The sequence below is a fragment of the Lindgomyces ingoldianus genome, assembly GCF_010093535.1.
Source record: "Lindgomyces ingoldianus strain ATCC 200398 unplaced genomic scaffold BDR25scaffold_4, whole genome shotgun sequence".
In the NCBI taxonomy this organism is placed as follows: Eukaryota; Fungi; Ascomycota; class Dothideomycetes; order Pleosporales; family Lindgomycetaceae; genus Lindgomyces; species Lindgomyces ingoldianus.
The window spans coordinates 454759-476884 of record NW_022985165.1 but is presented as its reverse complement, the minus strand read 5'-3'; the positions used below and the strand labels follow the sequence as shown (position 1 = coordinate 476884).

At 51.9% G+C, this 22126-nt stretch overlaps 9 protein-coding genes across 9 annotated transcripts; 4 read left to right on the top strand and 5 right to left on the bottom strand.

The window, feature by feature from the left end:
- Window positions 1-41: 41 nt before the first annotated feature.
- Window positions 42-3694, bottom strand: BDR25DRAFT_278327 (uncharacterized protein). The gene is made up of 8 exons (XM_033687677.1): window positions 3550-3694; window positions 3430-3494; window positions 3268-3284; window positions 3084-3205; window positions 2303-3033; window positions 2173-2245; window positions 1691-2119; window positions 42-1638 (listed from the first exon to the last, which is right to left on the bottom strand). The coding sequence occupies exons 1-8, from the start codon at window positions 3642-3644 to the stop codon at window positions 396-398; spliced, it is 2775 nt and encodes a 924-aa protein (XP_033552547.1). The 5' UTR covers window positions 3645-3694; the 3' UTR covers window positions 42-395.
- Window positions 3695-4542: 848 nt separating this feature from the next.
- On the bottom strand, window positions 4543-5344 carry BDR25DRAFT_331499 (uncharacterized protein). The gene is made up of 2 exons (XM_033692640.1): window positions 5082-5344; window positions 4543-5016 (listed from the first exon to the last, which is right to left on the bottom strand). The coding sequence occupies exons 1-2, from the start codon at window positions 5274-5276 to the stop codon at window positions 4651-4653; spliced, it is 561 nt and encodes a 186-aa protein (XP_033552546.1). The 5' UTR covers window positions 5277-5344; the 3' UTR covers window positions 4543-4650.
- Window positions 5345-5682: 338 nt separating this feature from the next.
- On the top strand, window positions 5683-7493 carry BDR25DRAFT_253201 (uncharacterized protein). The gene has a single exon (XM_033686225.1). The coding sequence runs from the start codon at window positions 5770-5772 to the stop codon at window positions 7405-7407; it is 1638 nt and encodes a 545-aa protein (XP_033552545.1). The 5' UTR covers window positions 5683-5769; the 3' UTR covers window positions 7408-7493.
- Window positions 7494-7898: 405 nt separating this feature from the next.
- On the top strand, window positions 7899-10116 carry BDR25DRAFT_331497 (uncharacterized protein; the record flags this gene model as incomplete). Its single annotated transcript, XM_033692639.1, has 2 exons — window positions 7899-7918; window positions 8001-10116. The coding sequence occupies 2 exons, from the start codon at window positions 7899-7901 to the stop codon at window positions 9931-9933; spliced, it is 1953 nt and encodes a 650-aa protein (XP_033552544.1). The 3' UTR covers window positions 9934-10116.
- Window positions 10117-10537: 421 nt separating this feature from the next.
- Window positions 10538-12616, top strand: BDR25DRAFT_212184 (leukotriene A-4 hydrolase; the record flags this gene model as incomplete). Its single annotated transcript, XM_033684711.1, has 4 exons — window positions 10538-11688; window positions 11752-11807; window positions 11854-12520; window positions 12571-12616. 4 exons carry the CDS (start codon window positions 10538-10540, stop codon window positions 12614-12616), a joined length of 1920 nt encoding a protein of 639 aa, XP_033552543.1.
- Window positions 12617-13015: 399 nt separating this feature from the next.
- Window positions 13016-14344, top strand: BDR25DRAFT_300710 (uncharacterized protein). Its single transcript, XM_033689424.1, has 3 exons — window positions 13016-13145; window positions 13204-13422; window positions 13511-14344. Exons 1-3 carry the CDS (start codon window positions 13054-13056, stop codon window positions 14253-14255), a joined length of 1056 nt encoding a protein of 351 aa, XP_033552542.1. The 5' UTR covers window positions 13016-13053; the 3' UTR covers window positions 14256-14344.
- Window positions 14345-14793: 449 nt separating this feature from the next.
- On the bottom strand, window positions 14794-15745 carry BDR25DRAFT_310194 (U-box-domain-containing protein; the record flags this gene model as incomplete). Its single annotated transcript, XM_033691136.1, has 2 exons — window positions 14794-15416; window positions 15496-15745. The coding sequence occupies 2 exons, from the start codon at window positions 15743-15745 to the stop codon at window positions 14794-14796; spliced, it is 873 nt and encodes a 290-aa protein (XP_033552541.1).
- Window positions 15746-16094: 349 nt separating this feature from the next.
- BDR25DRAFT_253188 (zincin) lies at window positions 16095-18946 on the bottom strand. Its single transcript, XM_033686224.1, has 4 exons — window positions 18606-18946; window positions 17222-18454; window positions 16545-17173; window positions 16095-16439 (listed from the first exon to the last, which is right to left on the bottom strand). The coding sequence occupies exons 1-4, from the start codon at window positions 18705-18707 to the stop codon at window positions 16226-16228; spliced, it is 2178 nt and encodes a 725-aa protein (XP_033552540.1). The 5' UTR covers window positions 18708-18946; the 3' UTR covers window positions 16095-16225.
- Window positions 18947-19536: 590 nt separating this feature from the next.
- BDR25DRAFT_278305 (uncharacterized protein) lies at window positions 19537-20945 on the bottom strand (the record flags this gene model as incomplete). The annotated part of the gene is made up of 4 exons (XM_033687676.1): window positions 19537-20554; window positions 20606-20689; window positions 20742-20808; window positions 20866-20945. The coding sequence occupies 4 exons, from the start codon at window positions 20943-20945 to the stop codon at window positions 19691-19693; spliced, it is 1095 nt and encodes a 364-aa protein (XP_033552539.1). The 3' UTR covers window positions 19537-19690.
- Between the last annotated feature and the right edge of the window lie 1181 nt (window positions 20946-22126).

The following is a 22126-nucleotide window of genomic DNA, read 5'->3' as shown; positions in this document are numbered from 1 at the left end:
ACCACAATGGCATTTATTCCCATACACATTAGAGAATAAGTCTCCATTGATATTATACATTTTGAATGCCATACAACCCGTACCTTTGTATCTGAAGCTCGTAGATAAAAAGTTGAGCTCCCTTTCCGCTCCACTTAGAGGAACACGCCTGTAACCCCTAAAGGTCCCTAGCATTTGCCGACCAATGCGCCATACACGCTAAGCACTCACAGGATCCCGAGTACTACTTTGCATCACCCCGGATACACAATCGAATAGTAGCACATATCCTAAGCATTGCTACGGTGCCGATTTGAATCAAAAACCGCCTGCAAACCCATCCACAGTATTTTCGCCATTTATGCCGAAGAAATGAAACCTTGAAGCGAATCAATCGTCAGCTAAACTAGTCCTTCTCATCCAGTATAGGCGGCTTGCGGATGGTTGTAGAGGTTCAGGAGATCCGCGTGGTCGCCTGTAGAGTTCTGGAGGAAGACGTACCAGTCTTCCACGTTTAGTGTCGTGGGCACGATTGGATTATGCCGTCCATTACTACTATTGCTCCATGCATCATCGGTTGCCGCACCCTGCTGATGTTGAGCCATCATATCCATCTGCTGCGCCCATGCCTGCGGATCATTTGAGTCTATCGGTTGCATATGCATTGCCGCGTTCTGAGGAGTTTGCATATGTTGCTGGCTAGGCATCTGCTGTTGGGGCGTCTGAGATTGCAAGTTCGTGTTGTGAGGATGCATCGCCATCGCCTGCGGCCGAGATAGCGCTGGGTCAACCAGGCTGTGATGCTGAACTGGAGATATCTGGGGAAAGTTTACGTGTGTGTCGGCAGGGAATAGTTGGTCAGGCTGGAAGTTCTGCCAAAGCTCTTGTGAAATATTCGGAGAATTTCGGGTGACCAAGAAAAGCTCGGGAGGTGTCCCTGGATACGAGTAGGATGTGTTGAAAGGGGTTGTAGGACGGGTACCTGACCTCGACGGTCCCATGAACGCATCGCTATTTTGGCGGGGTACATGTGGAGATGCCGCGCTCATATGTGGCATTTGCTGCTGTGGTAATTCTCGTGAAGGGGTGACTGCCGGAGTCTGTGGCCTTGAGCGTTCATATGACACCTGAGGCGCTGGAGGCCCATTGGGAAAGCCGATATCCATGTCGTCGAACTTTCGCTTTGGCAGGTCTTGGACCGGTTTGGGTGGAGGAGGAGGACCCGCAGAGGGCTTGTTTTTCTGATGTCGCTTACCAGCGGCTTTCTGAAGGCGCTCTTCTAGGTGCTTGTTTCCAAGAATGGATTCGAAAAGCGTGTGAACCATCTTTGCCACGAGCCAGACTTTCGAAACCTCCTTCAATGCATCCATGCATATTTGTAGTCGCTGCTCCGTTGCTGAGACGATGGACTTATTGGACGATCGCATCTGATATACGTGCATGATTAAAGCAGAGAACAAGCTATACACAATGAACGCAGGGGTATATCGCAGCTCATCATGTGCTCGTAGATTCTCGATGATGGATGTGATCATGCCAGCGGCTTGATATGCGATGTTGCGCGATGGGTAGGCATGTTCTTCAAAACCATTCATAGCGTTCGTCTTCGGTGACCCAGCCGGAGGCATATGAGCACGATGTAATAAGCAGAGTGTGGTACTGGAATAAATTGGTTAGTAGGGGACAGCACACAGAGAGCGTTATAACATACTAGTAATTTGAATGCAGCAAAGCGGCCCAAAAATGATGACGAGATCTATCCCACTGCACATCTGGGGGGCAATGTTGAAGCCAGTCAGCGAGAGCCATATCGCTATGCGTGAGGTCAATAGCATTCGTCCGCCGATACTTCGATGCTACAGAGTATTGCTGTGATAACACCAGACCCATGATCTCGCAGAGTTTGACATAGTTGATGAAGAAGTGAACATGGACGGGGTCTGGTGGGGATTCTGCCGGTCGGTCTGGCTCATCCTCGATGAAGTCGTCCTCGGATATCATCTCAACATCAGAGTCTTCGGGATTGATGGCAACCGGTCGCCCAAGAGCAACTGCGACTGATCGATCACGGGAAAACAGTGTCCACCATATACGTTTCCAGAGACGCTTGTCTGATTTGCTGAGTTGCGAGCCCTCGACGCTATGTCTTGTTAACTAATGTGAAGTGAACAGTGATCATTCATACACGCGTACCTTCGATGCATGCCAGACCCCTGAGCAACCACAATGCCTACTCTACTCCAGTAAAAGACGTTCTTGGTAACATCTGGAAATGGTTAGTCAGACAATGCCAAAGTTTGGAAAAGCTCATTACAAAGATTACCCTCTGGCCCTTCCCAATACCAGCCCATTAAGATTACAGATTGGACAATGGTCACACGATCATCTTCATAGTTTGCATCATAGAGCGCTTTTGCACGCTTGTAGAAGGTCATCGCCGCGGGCGTTGTCGATCCGCTGGAGTCCATCAACTGGGCGTTAGTGCAGACGCGTGATCCAGCTAGTAGTATTGCCTGTAGGAGGAGCAACGAAGGCGGATTCTTGGGGTCCCGGTACTGGCGCATAAACCGGCTCTTGTTGATGACCGGGACAACTGGGGCCACCCATTTAAAAAAGGCCTCCACGAGCTCGTCGCAGAGAGCCCTGGGAGGGAGGAGAAAGGCGCCTCGTTGATGCAGGATTTCGATCTCCATGTTGTCTAGCTCGTTCACACGGGCTTTCGCGCCGCGCACATTCTCGGGCAGTGGATAGTGCACCACGTCGGTCGTCCCGTAGCGGTCGTGGACCAGCAGCGAGAGGTTGGAGGACTCTCCCAGGTAGGCGACGCGGCCGGCTTCCTTGATCGGGGCTCTCGCGAACTTCGGTTTCATGAACTGCACATATGTCCCATTGTGAGTGGCTTGCTGAGCAGCATAGGCGCTGGATACGGTGGTGGAGGGGGTACCATCCGGGGAGTTGTATACCGTTGTCTTGTCTCGAGGCACGCCGTCGACCGACTGCGCGGTGCTGGCGGCGGGGGATCGTTCCACCTCGTTCTGGCTATCGCCACGGTCGCTAGAATCCTCAGTCAGCGTGTCCTGCGGGTGGGGTTGGGCGTGCCGTACCTATCGCCATCTTTCGCCTTGGACTGTGTCTTCTTTCGCTTCGGTGTGGGGATGCGACACTCGATGGAGAAGGCGGTGCAATTGGTGCAGGGTACACCGAGGCTGGCGGCATCGCACCGTACCTGGCCCACTGTTAGGCGGCGCGCTGCTGGTGAGGCCGTGGGATTGTTGGCCGATTACTCACTTTTCGTGCATGGCAAGCTGCAAGACGCGGTGGTTAGCAGACGTTCTTCTGGTCGACCTCGGTGCCGAGGCATTCGTTTGGATAAGTATTCGCGATATAAGACCACAACGACACCCCACCGCGCGCGAAGCATAAATATCGCGAGATACGGAGTCCACTTACTCTCACACGCCCTGCTTGCGCGCTGCCGTCTGAACGACGGGTGCCCTGGCTGCTGTGAGGTTGGCCTGTCTGCTGTGAGCTTCGTGGTTCCCCGAAAGATGTGGAGGTGGGCGGGCATACGCGGGGACGCTGGGGACATTGCTGGGCTGCGCGGCCAGCGGCGGCGCCGGCGGAGAGGGGCCAGAAGTCGCCATGAAGCTGTGCTCGCCGGACATGATGGTACCGGCCTATTGAGCGATCGAGGTTTGGGTCGCGGGTCGAGGAGTCCTACAGGAGATGCACATGTGCGGGTCGTATGGAGCAGGGCGGGATTCAGCGCCGAGGAACTAGTGGCTTGCCCCCCAAGGCCTGCTGCTACGATGGACCGATGCAAATCGCGCCTTGAAACCTCCAAGCACTTGCTGGTTCCTTTTGTTTGCCTAATAATATTTTGAGGTTGAGACACTTCTGTCAGTCCTGCCTCTGTGGGACCGCATACATTCCGCGTGATCGCTTCGGAGGCTGGCCTTGTGGCGGCTCTGAACGCCTTGGGAGCGAGAAACTAGTTTGTCGTCATTCGGCGTTCAAGCTTTCCTTTCAAGCAACCGCACATCTTCTCGCCGTCTTTCACCTTTGCTCCCCCAGATTCGCCATGTTGCGGTCCATTCGCCCGTGTCTCATTGGTGGAACCCTCGTGTGTGGGTTTCATCTGTCCTGTGCCCGTCATGCATTTCACACTGCAGTTCTAAAATTAAAAATCAATTCTCCGGAAGTCTCATGCCTAAGATCTCTGCGACGTTCCCTCGGATCGGGATTTGTTGCTTGTTCGATTCTTTGACTGAATTGCAGGGGTTTGCCGTCTACCCGCGGTCTGGGGAAATCGGAGCAAGCTTTGAAACAGTCGCGGGACCAGCGGAATATTCTCACATCTCGCTCTACTGTCTACTGAAAGTATTGACGGCACTTGACAAGAACCTAGCTGAAGACAGAAAGGTGCATCCTCTTGGTATTTTCCCTAAGTCCAGTGAGAAAGACGACGGGAATGTTCTGTGGTAGGCACAAGCATTCTCTAGGTTTCTATATTTATAGACTCTTCACGCCAAAAACTTAGACCATTTAGTGTTCCAAGACACACTTCTATTCTATTGATTAATCGCGGAAGCTCTATCCGTGTATTCAAATTCCTCCCTTTTGAGGCGCCCTGATTTTTCCATGCCCCAAATTGCGGTAAATAGGGGTGGCTTAAGACTGAATAGTCTGTCGTCTGAACTTGAATGCCTCCAATTTGATGGTCTTGTTTGCTGGAGTAATATAACTCAGAGCAACATCCGCCGACTTTCCCTTAAGAACATCTTCTTCTGTTGCGAAGAGATACTCCTGATGCTCATTTGGATCCAGTACAATTTTCATGTCCTTCACTTCCATTTCGAATATCAGCTTCTGCCAATGCTGCTGAAAGCCGGTTTTCTTCGAGACCTCACTCCAACTGAACTCCCCCACTTTCCGAACTATTCTTGAGGTGTCCAGTCCGGTTTCTTCTTTGAGTTCTCTTGCCGCGGCATGCAAGATCGTCTCATCAGTACTGTCAACCTTCCCACCCGGGATTTCCTATGTCTTGTTGGTCTCATGAAGGTATCAGATTGTAGTACCGGATTGATCTCAATTCGACGTACCCATAGGTTGGGAAATGCCTTCTCGTCAGCGGCGCGCTGAACAAGGAGTATATTTCCCTCGGAATTGAATACCACGGCCCCAGTGACGAGATGTGTGTACTGTGGGTTCTGCTGGAAGAATTCCTTCTCCGATATCATGTACTCCTGCAGGCAGGGTGGATGTTCAAAAGCAATTAAAGGTTTGGGGTCTGACATCGTTTAGATTAATTTAAGGACAGAGATAGTGAATGTGAGATTGCCACCAAAATGCTGGGTGTTGTGCAAAATTTAGCGTTTACTGGAAGTGAAGAAGAGCGCTGGACGCCAGACTAAAGTAGGGGCGAATTGTAGCTGCCTTGCTAGGGGCCAGGGTTTCAGGTGGCTGCTGGTGGTTCAAGGCGCACCAAGGCGTAGTAACCGCTACACTAGCGTTGCCTACGCCAATTTTTTTTTTTTTAGAAATGCAAGTGAGAAATGGGAGGGTGACGGTGAGACATCGAGGATGTCACGTGCAAGCCGTAGATTTAAGCTTTTAGCACGGACCAACCCTAACCTTAGGGTATGCTCGATACTAAACCCAAACATTAGGTTGCGCGTTGACCTCCAACTCTTCCTCGACCTGCCACCACACAACAGCAACCCCCGACGCTCCTTTGATCGCAAACAAGTCGCATTATTATCGTTGTTTTGCGGCGATTGAGCGATTGCCATGCCGCGCCCCAAGAGGACCAAAGTCGCGCCTGCAGCAACACGCGTCGCCAAAACGTCGAAAGCCGCCGCACCTATTTCCCGATCAAACCCGACCAGAAAGATCTCTGAGAATATCGATAGTTTCAGCGATGATAGCGATGGGCTCGTTGTTAGGACAAATCGCGCGCAGAGGAGAATGCCATGGCAGCCTGAGCCTGAGAAGGATGTGGACTTCACCATGACTGGCGGGCTTCCTGTAGAGCAAAATGAGGATAGGACTGCCGAACCGAAAACCAAAGCGCCGCAGCCCCGAGTTATGAGACCTTCTAGCAAGAGCCGGACCCCACCATCGGCTGCGCCGAAGAAGACACGTACCTCAATGGCAGGCAAGAAGTCTCAGGCACAAGGAACATCAACGCCGGAACCCCATCCACACATTGAGCCAGCGCAAGTCGATGATAGCTTATCCGACACCCTCTTCACCTTCGGATCACTCGACTCAGACTCTCCTGCCCACGGCACGCGCCCGCCATCAGCCATGAAAGTTCTCGGAACTCCAGCTCATGAAACCTCGATCCTAGCCTTGAAGAATTTCAAGCGTAGACCGCGACAGCCAAGTCTCCTGCGAATGGTGAACCAGATGACCGATATGGGAGACGATGATTTTGATGACCTGGACGATTTCAACCCCGAAGCCGAATCCACTCCCCTTCACCTGCAAAAGAGTGGACCAGAAGAAGTCAGTAGCAACAGCGATCTCCACCCGTCAGCCTCTTCCAGCGGCTCATGGGGAAGAAAACGGAAATTGAGCTCTCCTGTAGTGCAAGTTCTACGTTCGTCTCCGCCCTTTGACTCTCCATCTGGGGCGGATGTTCAGGAATCGCGATCGTCATCTCCAAGTCTACCGGAGGTTATAGAAAGTCGTGAAGAGGTTCTCAAAACGAAAGAGGGGGCAGATTATGAGACCATGAGTGAGACAATGGCTCCACCCCGGTCAAGTAGCCTTCCTGCTGATGAGACTGTTGACTCTCCAGTCAAGCCGCGACAAAACAGAAAGCGAAGAGAGACCAAAAAGAAACTGCGGAATAGCGTGGACGCTGATATAGAGGACGAAGAATCAGAGCTACCTGTCAAGCCAAATGCCAAGCAGAAGCCGAAGCCGAAACCGAAACCGAAAGCCATCTCTACAGCCAGATTACAAGCTCTGCTTCCTCGGCGGCGGACACATGTGCCTCAGGAATACGACGAGTTTGACATTCGAAGCTCAGACAACGTCGATATTACTCCTGTGGATTCAGATCAGGACGAACTACAACTACCACCTCGACGGGGTGCTCCGGCATCGGCAGCAGCAGCAGCTCAATTGAGATCTAGCAAGAAGCTCTCTCGCACTACCAAAAAGCCCCAGGTACCTACGATAACGACTCAGAAGAACACCCGAACCTACGGACGTCGCACCTCGTCCGACAAAGAGAATGAGAGCACCTTCGTCCAAGAAGATTCGTCTGGAGATGTAGATGAGACGACGGCGACTACAATCAGCGTCCCAAAATCTAAGCTGACGGCGATTGCGAAGCAGTTTGAAGAAGTCGATGCATGGGAAATGGAATTTGAGAGTGTTGATGTCAGTGGTGCAAGCTCGAGTCCGTGGCGTTAGGCAATAGGCGTCGTGTATTTCTGTGTCTGTATCGGACGGCGTTTGGGGATCAATGCTGGCCATGGAGAGAAATGCATGTCAATGGGGCAACTGCATTCACGGTGTTGTTAATTCTACAGTGCAGGGTGATGAAGCTCACGTGTTGTTAACGAGTCAACACGTGGTCAAGTCCTGGAATGACAGTCATGGTTTTCACGACATTGTGTTGATATTAATTGCTGGTGATGTCTGGAGCATAGCGAACACAGGCGCGTCCAATCAGTGCCGGTGCGGGCCAAGCGCCGGGCATTCTCCGATTTGAGGACCAGTGAATTAAAATGCCATCTGGCCTTACGCTACGACAAGAATGCAGTAGTTCAAGCGGGGGCAGCGCGAAACAGGTAGCTGTGTGTTAGATTTGCAATGGATCATATATGACGGGTTTCTGGTGCTGTGTCGCACAGGGTTCTGCTGCTATCGACAATCGAGGCTCTTTCTTACTGCGCACGGCCATGGCTGCGGCAATGTCGACGTACGCACTCCACTTACAATAAACACACACGCTCCCTGGCATTCACACTCGCCCAAAACGTCAAGAATGCCACAGTGACTAGATGCCATGCGCTTTCCGACCCACTGCCACCACCTGTCCTATGCTGCTCCTCTTTCACCAACTCTGCCCGCCTGCTGAAGGCCATGCACCCCACCAATGGATCCCCTTCCTCCTCCAAGACCAGCTCCACTCCTGCAGCCTCATCGTTGCGCCCTCGGGCCCGTCGCCTGATATCCATCGACGATGAGCTAGATCCGGCAGCGTCCGGCAGCGAAGGCAGCGCATCCCCCTTCGCCTCTAGAACCGCATCCCCCATCCCCAGCTCCCACCCTTCGCGGCCCAACGTGACGTCGAACCCATCGTCCCTCACACGAGCGGCAGGTGCGCACGCTCCGAACGGCAGTCGAGATGCGTCTGTGACTTTCTCCGGCATCTGGGGCAATTCATGGTCGGCCATCCAGGGCCTCGCAACAAACGTACTGGGCAACGACGCGGGGCCAAAGGACACTGCGACCCGGCGACGGAGACCGCTGGCTGCCACACATCGACGAGCAGCGAGCGGTGTGACGCCAAAACAATGGGGTCCGCTGGGGTCTTCGAGCTCCCAGGTCGGAGCCGGCCCACAAGAGGAACGAGAGAGCATGGTGCGGGCAATGAAGCGGAAGGACCTCCTCACTGCCGACGAGCACCTGCTGCCTGATTCGGTAGGGCGCATAAAACGCAGAAATTCTGATGACCGTCTGAGTGTCTCGGCACCCCCGACCGAGAATGACGATCGGGACGCTCTGGTCTACGTTCACATAGTTCGGCCCCAGGACACTCTTGCCGGTATCACCATCAAATTCAACTGTCAGCCGGCTGTACTGAGGAAGGCCAACCGCATGTGGCCGAACGACAGCATCCAGACAAAAGACACGATACTTCTCCCCGTCGATGCATGTGGGGTAAAGGGACGTCCAGTGACCGGACCGAACGCCCAACAAGAGGAGGATCTATTGCTAGGGGACTATGGTGACAAACAAAATAGCGCAGACACTGATTCGACCACAATACCGAACGGATGGCGATCCCACAAAGACCGAAGCCAACATAGTCCATCTGCACCTTCCTCTTCTCACTCGAATGCTGATTCTGAACTCCCTTGGAAACACGACTCTTGGGTCATGCTCCCCAACGACTCCACTCCCATAGAGATTGGCCGTATGCCCCGCAGAGCACTTGGCTTTTTTCCTCCTGCCCGACGGAAGTCTCTCGCGTATTCTGATGCTTCAACTCCTTCTCCTTCCTTCGATCTGCCCCGTTCCTCTACGTCAACTAACTACACAAATTCGCATATGAATTCTCCCGGCCAAAACGCTAGTAGAGTGCGGCCTCCAACGAGCCGCGGAACTCCCTCCTCTGGTATGCATGGCCGCCACCGCAGTATTTCCAACTTTTCGCTGCATGGCCCTGGGGGGGTCGGTACGCTCGGCAAGAATGTTCGAAGCCCAGGCCCGGCTCAGGATGGATTGAACAAGCTATTCGCGTCGCATTTACCTAATGTTGCGCCTCCTCCAGGACAGGAATACTTCACACCGTGGGCACCCAGCCTGCTAGATGCAGATACAGGAACAAGCGTTCAACTTAGTGGATCAGGCGCCCGGACGCCGCTAGGAGGAGCTGGAATAGACCTTCAACAATTTGGGGGAGCCATTGAAGGATGGATGCGCAATATGGCATCACAAGCTTCTAAGATACTCTCAGACCCCTCAACATCTAGCCAGGGGAAACGCTCCGCTGTTCCAGTCATCGGAGCTGTCGGAGGCGACTTTGGTGATTTAATCGAACTAAGAGATAGCGCTTTTGAGATTGGCGATGGCGATACTATAGGAGGCAGGGTAGGGGTGGCAGATCTGTTAATACCAACGTCGGAACAGTATCAGAGCGCCAGACCTGATGTCAATCTTGTAATCCGCGATAGGGGCCGGAAAGGCCAGGCCAGAAAGATCGATTGACCTTTCAGAATTTGGAGCATTGCAGCTCTTGCTGGAAATTCGGGCATGCAATAGGGATCTCATTTGAATGCATCCAGCCTCTTGGGAATTTGGTGTTTAATGGCGTTTTGATATTATTTATGGACCCAGCGGGTTGGTTCTACCTCTTTGTTATATACCTGCAGATCATATCTCAGCGCAAGCATATGCACGTTGCTCCATGTCTCCACAGAGCATGATGTGCATGCAGTACTTGAAGTTTGTGAACCCCGCGCACGGTCTAAAGTCATGCAGAACTTCTCACGCCCCTGCTCAAATCTAAAAGCTTCGTTGAACGTACGGAGCAGGACACGGACAAGGATGCGGAGTAGGCCGCATTCCTCGCGCCTTCACTGACTGAACGTCTCGTTGTTTCGCAATGGCCGAAGCGCTCTGCGTTCGCAGCTGGCTTTCGCTACCGCTGCGTCGAAATGGAAGGTCGATTTCTCGCTCTGCACGGTTGGGTTCGGCCTTCCGACCTCAGCTCCAGCCGTTCCGCTTCACAACTTCAGCTTCCTGCTCCCCCACTACAGCTACAAAACGTGCATTTCCACGCTTAAGTGGAGACGTGAAGGAGTTTTCGTTTATGCATCGTGCGCCCGCTGCTATGGTCACCAAACCTATGACGGATCCAAATATAACTATTAGGACGCCGAGGGACCCGAATACGCTCTCGAACTATCTCAATTTTGTGACCCGGCATACGGCGGCGAGCTTTGAGATCGATTTTGCAAAAAATGTTCTCAAAGGCGGCATTGTACTTACACTTGAGTCATTAACAGATGGGGAGAGTCAAGAGATAGTTCTGGATAGCAGTTTTCTGGATATCACGGACGTCAAGGTTAACGGAAAGGAGGTGAAATGGTCAGTGACGGATCGCGTTGAACCGTACGGGAGTCCGTTGTCCATCAAACTCGATGGTAGGGTACCAAGTGGGAAGACGCTCGATGTCGCCGTCCAACTTTCCACCACGGAGAAATGCACGGCCTTGCAATGGATGACGCCAGAGCAAACGTCTAACAAGAAACATCCGTATATGTTCTCGCAGTGCCAGGCCATTCACGCTCGCTCCATATTCCCGTGCCAAGATACGCCAGATGTGAAGTCGACGTTTGACTTTGCGATTAGGAGTCCGCTGCCGGTTCTTGCGAGCGGTTTGCCAACTGGGGCGAAAGAATATGTTCCTGGGAAAGAGGGGAAGAGCGGCACGCTGCTATATACATTCGAGCAGAAAGTGCCGATTCCAAGCTATCTCTTTGCGTTGGCAAGCGGTGATGTTGCCTCCGCGGCGATTGGACCTCGGAGCACGGTATGGAGTGGACCGGAGGAGCTCTTGGATTGCCAGTGGGAACTCGCGGGAGAGATTGAGCCGTTTATGGATGCTATCGAATCCGTGGTGTCCCCAAAATACCAGTGGACGCAGTATAATTGCTTGATCTTACCCCCATCTTTCCCGTATGGTGGAATGGAGAACCCGGTCTGGACGTACGCGACCCCGAGCATAATATCGGGTGATAAGCAGAATGTGGATGTGATTGCGCATGAACTTTCGCATAGCTGGAGTGGAAATCTGGTGTCTGCGGCTTCTTGGGAACACTTCTGGTTGAATGAGGGGTGGACGACATATCTTGAGCGCAGGATCCAGGCTGCTATTCATGGGGAGCCACATCGACACTTCTCCTCGATTATTGGGTGGAAGGCACTCGAAGAATCCATCGAGCGATACGGGAAAGACCAGTAAGCAATTCAGATCAGCTTACTTATTCTCCTTGTATCTAAACAGCTAACATAACGTCTCAGTCGATACACGAAACTCGTGGTAGACCTCAAAGGCAGTGACCCTGACGACGCATTCTGTAAGCCGCTCTCCCCATATCACTGACCCATTGCTAAGAATTCCAGCGTCCATTCCCTACGAAAAAGGGTTCCATGCTCTCTACGCCTTTGAGCTCCTCCTCGGCAAACAGAAATGGGATACATTCATCCCGCACTACTTCGAGACGTTCAAATTCCGCTCCGTCGACAGTTACGACTTCAAATCCTGCTTGATTGCCTTCTTCGCCTCGGATCCGGAAGCATCAAAGAAGCTGGATGGATTCGACTGGGACAAATTGTTTTATGCTCCGGGCTACCCGACGAAGCCTGAGTTCGACGACACGCTCGTTAAGACTTGCTACGAGCTTGCCGATAAGTGGAAATTCTGGGTTGAAGACGGCAAAGCATTCACTCCAGAGAAGAAGGATATTTCATCATGGGTAGCGAACCAGTCCGTTGTCTTCCTCGAGCGTGTGCAGAGCTTTGCAGACAAATTCTCAACTAAAGATGTCCGTGAGATGGGCCAAGTGTACGAGTATGACAAGTCTCGCAACATCGAGCTGGTCAGCAGGTTCTATAGCATTGGCCTCAAGAGCAGGTGCCACGAGTGCTATAAGCCAACGGCAGAGCTACTAGGCAAGATCGGCAGGATGAAATTTGTGAGGCCGTTGTTTCGGTTGCTGAATGAGGCGGATCGGAAATTGGCGGTCGAGACGTTTGAGAAGAACAAGAGTTTCTATCATCCGATCTGCAGGTGAGCAAATGTGCTTTTTGCTTTGGAAGGCTTTGCTAACGGGAAACTAGGCAAATGGTAGAGAAGGACCTTTTTGGCGACAAGAAGAAAGAATAGAGGTATTGATTGCAACCTGATTGTGACTCGACGTTCAACTGCAATAATAGAGTAGTGTAGACTTCGAGGGCGTTTATGCATAGTAGCACTGCAATCACACAGCGCTTCCACCAAAAGCCCATACAATCAGAAGACATATGATCATCAAAGCTCAGGCACCCCATGATGTCTCCATCTGACTACGCACGTGACACTCTCACCCGAAAGCAGGCAGAAGCTTTGGCCAAGCGAAGATCGAATGACGTTCCTTGCTTGGTCCCAAGGTCCCTCTCTGGTGCAGCAGCACTTAAGGTTCATCCCCGTCACACGAGCAACTCACAGTACAACCCCTCACCCACTGAATCTCAAACATCACTCCATGCCTCCTCCGTCCTTCCCCTCCGCCTTTGTCAATATCAATCATGTCGAGTTTACCTCGTCCTTGCGTCTTCTTCGACATGGCCGTCGCCGCCGCCGTTGGATCCGACAAGCCCGTCGGAAGACTGGTGGTGGAGCTATGGGTTGATGAGGCGCCGAGGGCTTGTGCGATGTGGGTTGCTGTGAGTAGAAACCTTGATGAGAATGTGTGTGCTAACAATGAGCTATAGGTTTACAGAATTATTGTCTACTGGCGATGCGGGGATGAGAATCGTCGAAGAGTTTTTCACCTACGTTGATCCTGGCGTTATGATCCGAGGACAGCATGTTAGCGAGCAAGAAAGGATAGTGGGGGTGATGGTTTGCGGCATGGAGGCTGGAGGAGGGTGTAATGTCAGCAAGGGCATGGTTGGTATTCTCTGCAACGAGGAACACCCGAATATCAGCCAGTACGCTTTGTATCTCCTCCGTAAAGTGTCCCTAGGTTCAGCAAGAGGGCATTTAGATATGAGATCCCAAGCTTACCGATGATCCCAGACACTTTATAGCCCTCGGTCCTCTACCGCATCGTCCAGGCACCACGCACACCGTCTTTGGCCGTGTAATCTCAGACACCTCGATGCTCGACCAGCTAGCTCTCGCAGCAGTCGACACGTCAAACTCAAGCCACCTTCTATCGCCGATCTTCATAACCTCCTACGGTCTCCTCGACATTGCACCATCCACAACCACAGCCACCCCCCTCGATATCTTCGAAGAGCGCGGCCGGCATAAACGACGCCGCAAGTCCTCTCACACCCCCACACGCATGCGCTCACCGTCCCCATCCCGCGGCCACTACCGCGACAGCGGCTCCCGACACCGCCGCCTGCACGACCACTACCGGAAACACCACCGACAATCGTCCTCCTCATCAATCTCCATCTCACCGCCGCTCTCAAGCCGTAAGATCCGCCGGAGGAGTGACGCAGAGCTCGATCATACGCTGCGCGGACGGGCGCGCAAGCGGTCGAGAACGCGATCTCCGATTGTGGAGAATGAAGAGGAGGCGCTGGAACCGAGGTCGCATCGGAAGAGGAGCCCGCCGCCGAGTCGACATCGGCCTGCGGGCGGGAGGGCGGAGGGGAGTGGGGTCAGGAGGCAGAGGAGTTTGCCGAATATATATAGGGAGGAGCGAAGTAATGGAGGTGGGTTTGTGGATGGGGATATGGAAGGGGTAAAGGGGGGGCCCGTTGGGTATAAGGGGAAGGAAAATGAGGGTATGGGGCGTCGGGCACGGTGAAGACAGGAAGGTCGATGAACGCTGAGTGTGTCTTTAGGAGTCGTTCGGTACCTGGCTCTGAGTGGTAGGGGCGTTTGTGGAATTGATACCCAGTTAATGCAATATCATTAATTTTCGTTAAGTAACAAATCTTGAATTCGTTCGTTTGCTTGCGACCTCATAGTGCAAACTGATGCACACGAGAAGGGGTATACGCAGGGACATACTCAAGTAGGCCCCTATGTGACAAATAATTATCCAGTTCACCTGTACGCCTCCAATGCAAATGCTATGCTACTTTACAAAAACCATCCCCTTTCCATCACAATGAAGAAAGATGGATATCTACATCTCCTTCTCCTTCTCCATCCACTCTCCTGGTTGTGTACGAAACTACTGGAAGCCCATTCCCTCTTCACTACCACGAAGAAAGATGAGCCCATCGGGTATCCACGTCGACTTCACCGTCCTCACTAAACAATCGTCAGCGCCAATTCTCACCCTCTAGGCGAAATTTCATTCATCACAAACACCAATGCTGAGCAGAGTACATACCGACCTACCAATCATAAACCCAACCCGAATTCGCCTCCATAAACTCCGTGCACGCCTCTTTCAGCGCGATATTCGGCCTGAGCTCAGTAATCGTCAGCGGCTCCCTCGTCAGCGGATCCGTCGGCGAACGCTTCAAATGCTCGATGATGGTCGCGCGCTCGTAAGATCGCCCGTTCTTAGTGACCACGGGGTCGTGCATAATTTCGAACGTGATGCCGTCGACAAGGTAGTCCGGGACCTCGCGTTTTTGGAGATGCTCTGGGTCGGAGAGGGCAAAGGCAGTGCGGAGATCACCAACTTTCTTCTCCCAGTCTTGTTTGATTTCGGATTTTTCCTCCTGGGATTCGACAGTGCCCATGTCTCCCTTCGCAACCTTTTCGTCGATTTCGAAGATTTCTTTTTTGTACGCATCTTCGAGTTTGACCTCGAGGTCGGCGAGTAGGTCGTGGCGACGACGTATGCGGTCCCGTTCGCGGATGTCCCATTTCGCTTTCTTGCATTTCAGGACCAGCGCGCTGATGGTAGCAGCGTTAGACGTTTGTTGCGCGGAGCGGGTGCAGAGTTCGTAAGCCATGAGAGCCGACGAGAGAGCTTCGTTGGGGTGATTGATGGCGATTTGTGCCTGCGCTGTCCATGATCCCTCCGTTAGCCTCGGTCATAGTCATTCACATAGACGCAGAACTGCGGAAGGAATTGCAAGCCATACCCAGGTAGAAAAAAGCCTTCATATTCTCCTTCAACAACTCTATACTCCGTATACAATCATCAATCACCTCCTGCCATTTCTCGAGCTTCAGTCGCGCGTTCGCGCGGTTGGTGAAGAGCAATGGGTTCTTGCTGTTCTTCTGGATCGCCTGCGAATAGCATGTCTCTGCGGCCTCGTATTCGCCATTCTTGAAATGCGTGTTTCCCTGGGTTTTGAGCTGGTCTGCAGCATATTCGTTGCCCGGGGGCATGGCGGGCACTCGAGGGGTGACAATGGGCAGGGTGGAGTTAACCCGCACGGACGACGCCGCGGCGGGGGTCTGGGGTTTTGTATCGAATCCCCGTAGAAGCTTCTGGATCGTCGATGAGTGGCTGACAGATCACGAGGAAAACATGGCCGTACTGCTCTCATCACGAACTATAATTGATTCTAGAGGCTAGATTATAGTAAGGAAGTGCGACGCAGAGCTGAGGGTTTCTAAATACCTTCGAGGGCGAAGTCGAAGAGCACAACTTGTGCGTTTTCCTAGTGATTAGCAGTTTCACCTAGAGCATGCGAAAGACAGACAGAGAATAAGCGACGTAGATAATGAATACACTAGTATTCATCGTCTCACCCTGAGACTGATGTATGCAGAGTCCTAACTCCCGTCCCCTTAATGCTCTATCAAACATCCTCTCTAACTCTCTATTGCTCAGCCCCAATCCTCTATTGCTCAACCCCCAACCCTCTATTGCTCAATCCCCAACTCCTTATAAAAGGCCTCTGTGCTCGGCTTGCGCCCTAAGAAATCCTCCAAAATCTCCATTTCCTCCTTACTGCCACCTTTCTCTAGAACCGTGTGTCTGTACCGACGGCCTTCTTTCCCGTTCATCGGGTTGGTTTTGAAGACAGAATAGAACATGTCTGTTGAGTAGACCTGGGAAGAGAGATAGCCGTAGTAGCTGTTTATATAGTTCGTTAGATACCAATCATGGTGGGGCAGTTCTGGTGGTGCAAGGACATGGAAGAGGGGAGGTAGAAGTCAAAGGAGGTTGAAAGGAACTTACCCAGCATCGTACCCTCCAATCAAATGCCCAAAAGTAGCCTGCCCATTTCCCCACGCCCAATCTCCCTTATGATCCAGAATCTCAGGGCCATCAAGCTGAGAAATCTCCTTCCGTAGCTTATTGTACGTCGCAGAAATATCTAGTTTCTCAATGTCATCATGGCTCATCGGCTCATGCACCGTCATGTCGAAAATTCCAAAATGTAGCTGGCGCAAGTTGAATAGTGCGTCGTTGATGTGCTTCGTGTTGATCAAGTTAGTGATAAGCTCGTACGGGATCCGTTCTGAGGGTTTCTTGGACTCCCCCGATGATTCTAAGTATGCTAGCTCGTAGTCCGGAGAGAGGTATGAATAGTGGTTGGATAGAGAGCGTAGTTGAGATGTCGTCCAGCACCAGTTCTCGAGCATCTGGGAAGGTGCTTCGACGAAGTCACGGACAGTGTTTGTGCCGTGGAAGCGAGAGTAAGTAGTTCGGGAGACAAGGTCGTGGATGCCATGGCCGAGTTCGTGGAAGAGGGTAACAACTTCATCGTGCTTTAGCAACGAGGGCTTCTTCTTAGTCGGCTTGGAGAAGTTGCAAACAAGAGCGGTTGCTGGGTAGCGCCGCTTGCCCATCTCGTCGGTATAGCCCTATCAAATTAGTACCGGTGAGAGCCCCTCAGCATCTCAGTTACTTACAGGCTGGAGGTTGAAGTTGGCAGCGTGTCCGTATTTCCCATCTCTTGGGAATAAATCAAGGTATAGGTACCCGACGAAGTCGCTACCCTCTCCCTCATCATCCCAAACGCTGAAAATCTGGACTTCCTCATGCCACACGATATCGGAACCCTTTCCAGATTCGGCAAGGGCGTTCCTGTCCTCGCCGACAATTTCAACAAAGACCAGGCCGAAAAGTTCCTCAAAGATCTTCAACATGCCCTGAATAGTGGTTTGAAGGGGGAAGTATTCGGCAATCTTCTGCTGATCTAGGGAGAAGTCTCTCTCCAGCATCAATCGATCGTAGTATCGATGATCCCACAAGAAGTACTTGTTTGATGTGTCATCTGTGATTCCGCGCTCTTTCAAATCCTCCTGCTTGAGTGCCAGGAGTTTCTCGATTTCTACCTTGCCGCCAGGTGCAAGGCGCGTTCGCAGGTCTCCGAGGAAGTCATTAACTGTCTTTGGTGTTTTCGCCATCTTATCCTCGATTCTAAATGCGGCATGGTTTGGGTAGCTCAGGATGCGCGCTGCTTCGTCCCTCAGAAGGACAGTTTCCCGGAACAAGGGGACGTTCTGGTTGCACTTGTTCTCGTTTTCAACAAAGACTCGTTTGCGCGTCGCCGCGTTGCTTGCATACTTCAACGTTGGGAACAAGTCAGGGTACTTGAACGTCAACCTGACTTTGCCCTCATTCTCGCCGGTGCCTTTCTCCAACGAAGCAACGAGGTCTTCCGGGACACCGGCCAATTCATCAGGGGTAAACCACAGCCCGCCATTTTCCTCATTGAGATTTTTCTGGAACGCAATGCTGAGTTCACTAAGACGCTTCTTGATCTCCTTGAAGCGATCTCTTTGTGGGCCTGCAGGGACACCCAATCCATTGCGAATATACGATTTATGGTCCTTCTCTAGCATGCGCTGCGACTCCGGGTCTAGGGGTTCCTTCTTTTTCAGAACCGCATCCACCAGATTAAACACGTCCTCGCGCATGCTGGACTCGATCCCAAAATCGTCAAGCAGCTTCTCTGCGTCTGTGGACGCATCGCGGAGGGCCTTGTCTGTCGACACCGCCTGATAGAAACCGATGATGTGCGACTCGATGGCCATTTTGTTGTCGTCCAGCGCAACGGGTAGGAGGACCTTCTCGAAGGTCGCTTTCTCAGGGGTGACATTCTGGACGATGCTGTCTTGGACACTCCGGGACCTGTTGATCTTGGCACCGTCAGCTTTGCGCAATTGAGCCTGGGATGCGGGGTATCGTGCGAATTAGCAGTAAGCGGAAAGTGGGAAGTGGTAAGTAGTAAGTAGTAAGTAGCTCATGCGACAAGTGCCTTTTTCCTGCTTTTAAAATCTATACACATACCAGTCTCTGCGTCTCCTCGATCAGAGAGGACGGAGTGGCCGTGAACTTGGGAGGCAGCTGTGGTGGCTTGCGGTACTGCTCAGGCGCCATGCTGCTGTTCATGAGCGGGCGCTGGGCTGAGAGCGAGAGCGAGGGGAGCTTCGAGGACTTCAGGTACGAGAGAATCGAGGGAGCGCGAGAGCCGAAGCGGAGAGACGCCAGAATGGCTGAGATGCAGATGAAGAGGGAGATGGAGATCAGGAAGATCTTGGTTAGCTTTGGGGTCGCCACGATTCCGGTTTGCCCTCTTCGTTAATTATACATTGAGAGATGGAGCAGTTAATACAGATTGGCTGGTGGAGGTGAAGGTGAATGAATGTCTGGCTGCAGGTCAGATCTTGGTGTACCTCAATGTCCACAGCACGGATCGAGCACCGCCCGCCTGGAAGTCGTCCTTTCCTGATTGGGCATGGTCTAGAGCTCCTTCGGGCTCTGCAACGTCAATTGTTCCCAAAGCCTGCGGCAACATTGGCAACATTGGCAGCATTAGCAACATTAGCATTCACATTTTGTCCTGTAGCATAGGGAACAGTCTGTGATGTGAAGTTCGAGCTGTCAGGAACTCATAATCCTGGTATCTTTCCAACACTTTAGACTACTCCATTATGTTCCATTATCTCGGTCCAGGCAACGCATTGCTCCACGGTATACACGTCGATCTACAGAGATAGGAGACATTGCCTCCCCAAGGCTCGTTACGTATCCATCTACGGCCTGTCAATGCCTTTTGCTACTAAGGGTATCGTATTTTCCAAGTCCAAGTTCCGAGGCACGCCATCATGCCCTACCAACAGTGCGCTTCTTCAATATCATTGCATTATATTAAAGTATTTCGGTGCATTCTGCATTCTGTTAGTCAGCTTAATACACAAAGCCATGAGTGGAGGCTTACCGATAGCGACGTTAGCTAGTGTTCCAACACGGTAGGCCAGCTACCATCCGAGCGCTACGGTTGCCGTAATTAACGCTGCATTGCGTGGAGGTGCTGTCCCGGAATCTTTAGGAACCCTTTCTAACCATTCGCCTTTTACCTCGATTCACGACTTTCAGACCGTCTGGTGTGGATGCTGTGCCTCTAGCGCAGCCGAATCCCTCGAGCTCGAACTCAGCGACGCCGGAACTGTAATGAATGGTTTCCAAATCGGAGAACCATTAGGTCCAACATCGGGACCGGAGAAGAAAGCCATGGACGATATTTCAAGTGGTTTATTGTTGGTATCAACTGGGCGTCTGGGTGGACTGATACCTCGGTTCTTTTCTGAGGGCTCCTTCTCTCGGCCTCGGAAGATCATCCTGAGGAATGGGACCGAGGCAGAGATGATTCCGCTGTTTGTTTCAACCTGGCCCCAGAGGAGTAGATCTGCTCCAAAATGGGCTGAATTGGCGGGCGACTCGGACCAGAGTGCCATTACCCACATGCGAACACAGGAAGCAACAATGGCCATGATACCGACCGAGAAAATGCCGACCAACGCAAGACGTTTATTCATTGGCACCCTTAGTCCTAGAAGCGTGGGAATGGGAAGCAGAAGAATGACTACATCCGTGAAGAGGTTGACGGCGGCCGAGAAAACCCACAGCTGAACAGGGTTGTTGCAGCGCACCTTTGGCTTAGGAGTTTTGCTCGGGCCTGGCCCATCAAATTGGGAGAAATAGGCTGATGTGCTCCACGAGTCCGAGGGATTCTGGCATTGAAAGATGTTGGCGATGGTCGCTGCAAACGTGTACAGAGAGATGAATGTTATCGTAGCATAGACCATCCGGCGGAATGTGATGTGTGATGCAATTGCACGGTAGAAGAAGAGGATCGAGAGTTTGACAAAGCAAAGCCCAATTATGTAGGTGATTCGATACATGTACCAGGTGAGCAATGTCCCTTGAAGGGCGGCCGCAATCTTTGGCCTCTTCTCCTGACCAGGAATTAGCACCTTGACGAGCGAGCGACTGACTACGAGGCTTACAGGGATGCGGAACTGGCTTGGCCTAAACGAGCTACTCGTTTGGTCTTGATAATAGTTGATTACCGTGTTTCCCCAAGTTATTAACTGGAGAGTGTGAGCGGGCTGCGAAGAGGAACTCATCCAAAGGAAGACTTACGAGAGCGGTCAACATGAGATGATCCGTTGCACCGACAGTACCCATCAGAAAGTAACGACAGTAATACCTAGTGTTCAATTCTCAGTCATCCATCTTCCAAATAGCCATGTTCAAAGATACTCACCTCAAGGCTACTACTATGGTGGACAAGCTGGTCAAAATAATCCCAGCAACCCATACCACCATGCCCGGTCTCAGAAACATCTTGAAGGAGTGAGATTCAGTGTTGCACCGAAGGAATGACTATAAATGCCCAAAGTACCGAAGGCTCGTGCGGAAAGGCAAAAGAAGCAGTGACATAGGAAGTGAACGAGAGTGCTCCGGCTCACATATGAAGGCACATTCTTCCTTTTAGGCTTCCCCAGATTTCCTGTGATGCAAGGCACAGGCTCAATCGTCCATGCAAGTCTCCCTGGCAGCTGCAGACAGAGGGTGGCAATCCAGGCCCCAGCTAAGAGACCACATCATGCAACGTGGTGAGCCTGCATGGTTCGAGGGGTCCCTAGAATCTATCACGGCCGTTAATATTACTCCATTTGTCATTGAACGTTTAAGGGAAAGCTAAGAGACGAATAGAAGAAGGCAGAAGGCGGCATGCTTTGAGACGAAAGTGTTTGGGTGAGCTTCGGGACTTGGGGATGGTGTTCTGCATGTCTGTGACATTTGTGCTTCGCGAACCCAAGGGGGCATGATCTGTCAAGACAAAAAGAGACTAGGAGGTATGTGCACCATTTGTAGCGCGGTATGGGGCGTTCAGTCTTTGACCGAACTTGGGCAAATATGCAATGCGCAGAGGCCACGCGAACTATGAAGGGCAATAATCCTGCCAACGACGAGTCACGTGATGCGTTATGGACAGCTCAGGGTAGTCGCATAAGTGTGAATGCGTCGGAACTAGACGCACCTAACCACACTTCTCATTTTATCCGGGCGTCGCAAGGTGGAGCAGGTGTTCGAGGTTTGAACTCTGAAACCGCTTCACGTCTTAGTCGCTTCGCCCTTATGCTCGACGAAACTATCATCGTTCGCTTTCCGGCTGAATGCTTGTGAACACTATTTGCACATCTTTTTTGATCAAAATATGGTTCACCACGCCTCGTGTGACGTTCCTCAAGTATGCAAAGCCAACAATCGGATTTCTTGACAGAGCCTTTCTAGGGCCTATAGCGCATTTCCCTTCTAGTTCTAATTTGAGTATGAGAGCGCCGGCCCTCTCATTATGAGACGAAGACAAAGGGAAATAAATTATATACACGAACTCCATGACATCTGCGCTGGTTTCTCAAGTCTGGTGGAAAGCAGCCGATGAATGCAGGGGAACCATGCCCACACAACGCTGGAACGCTCTGCCATACTGATTGTGGTCTATCGTCCCATGTAATCCG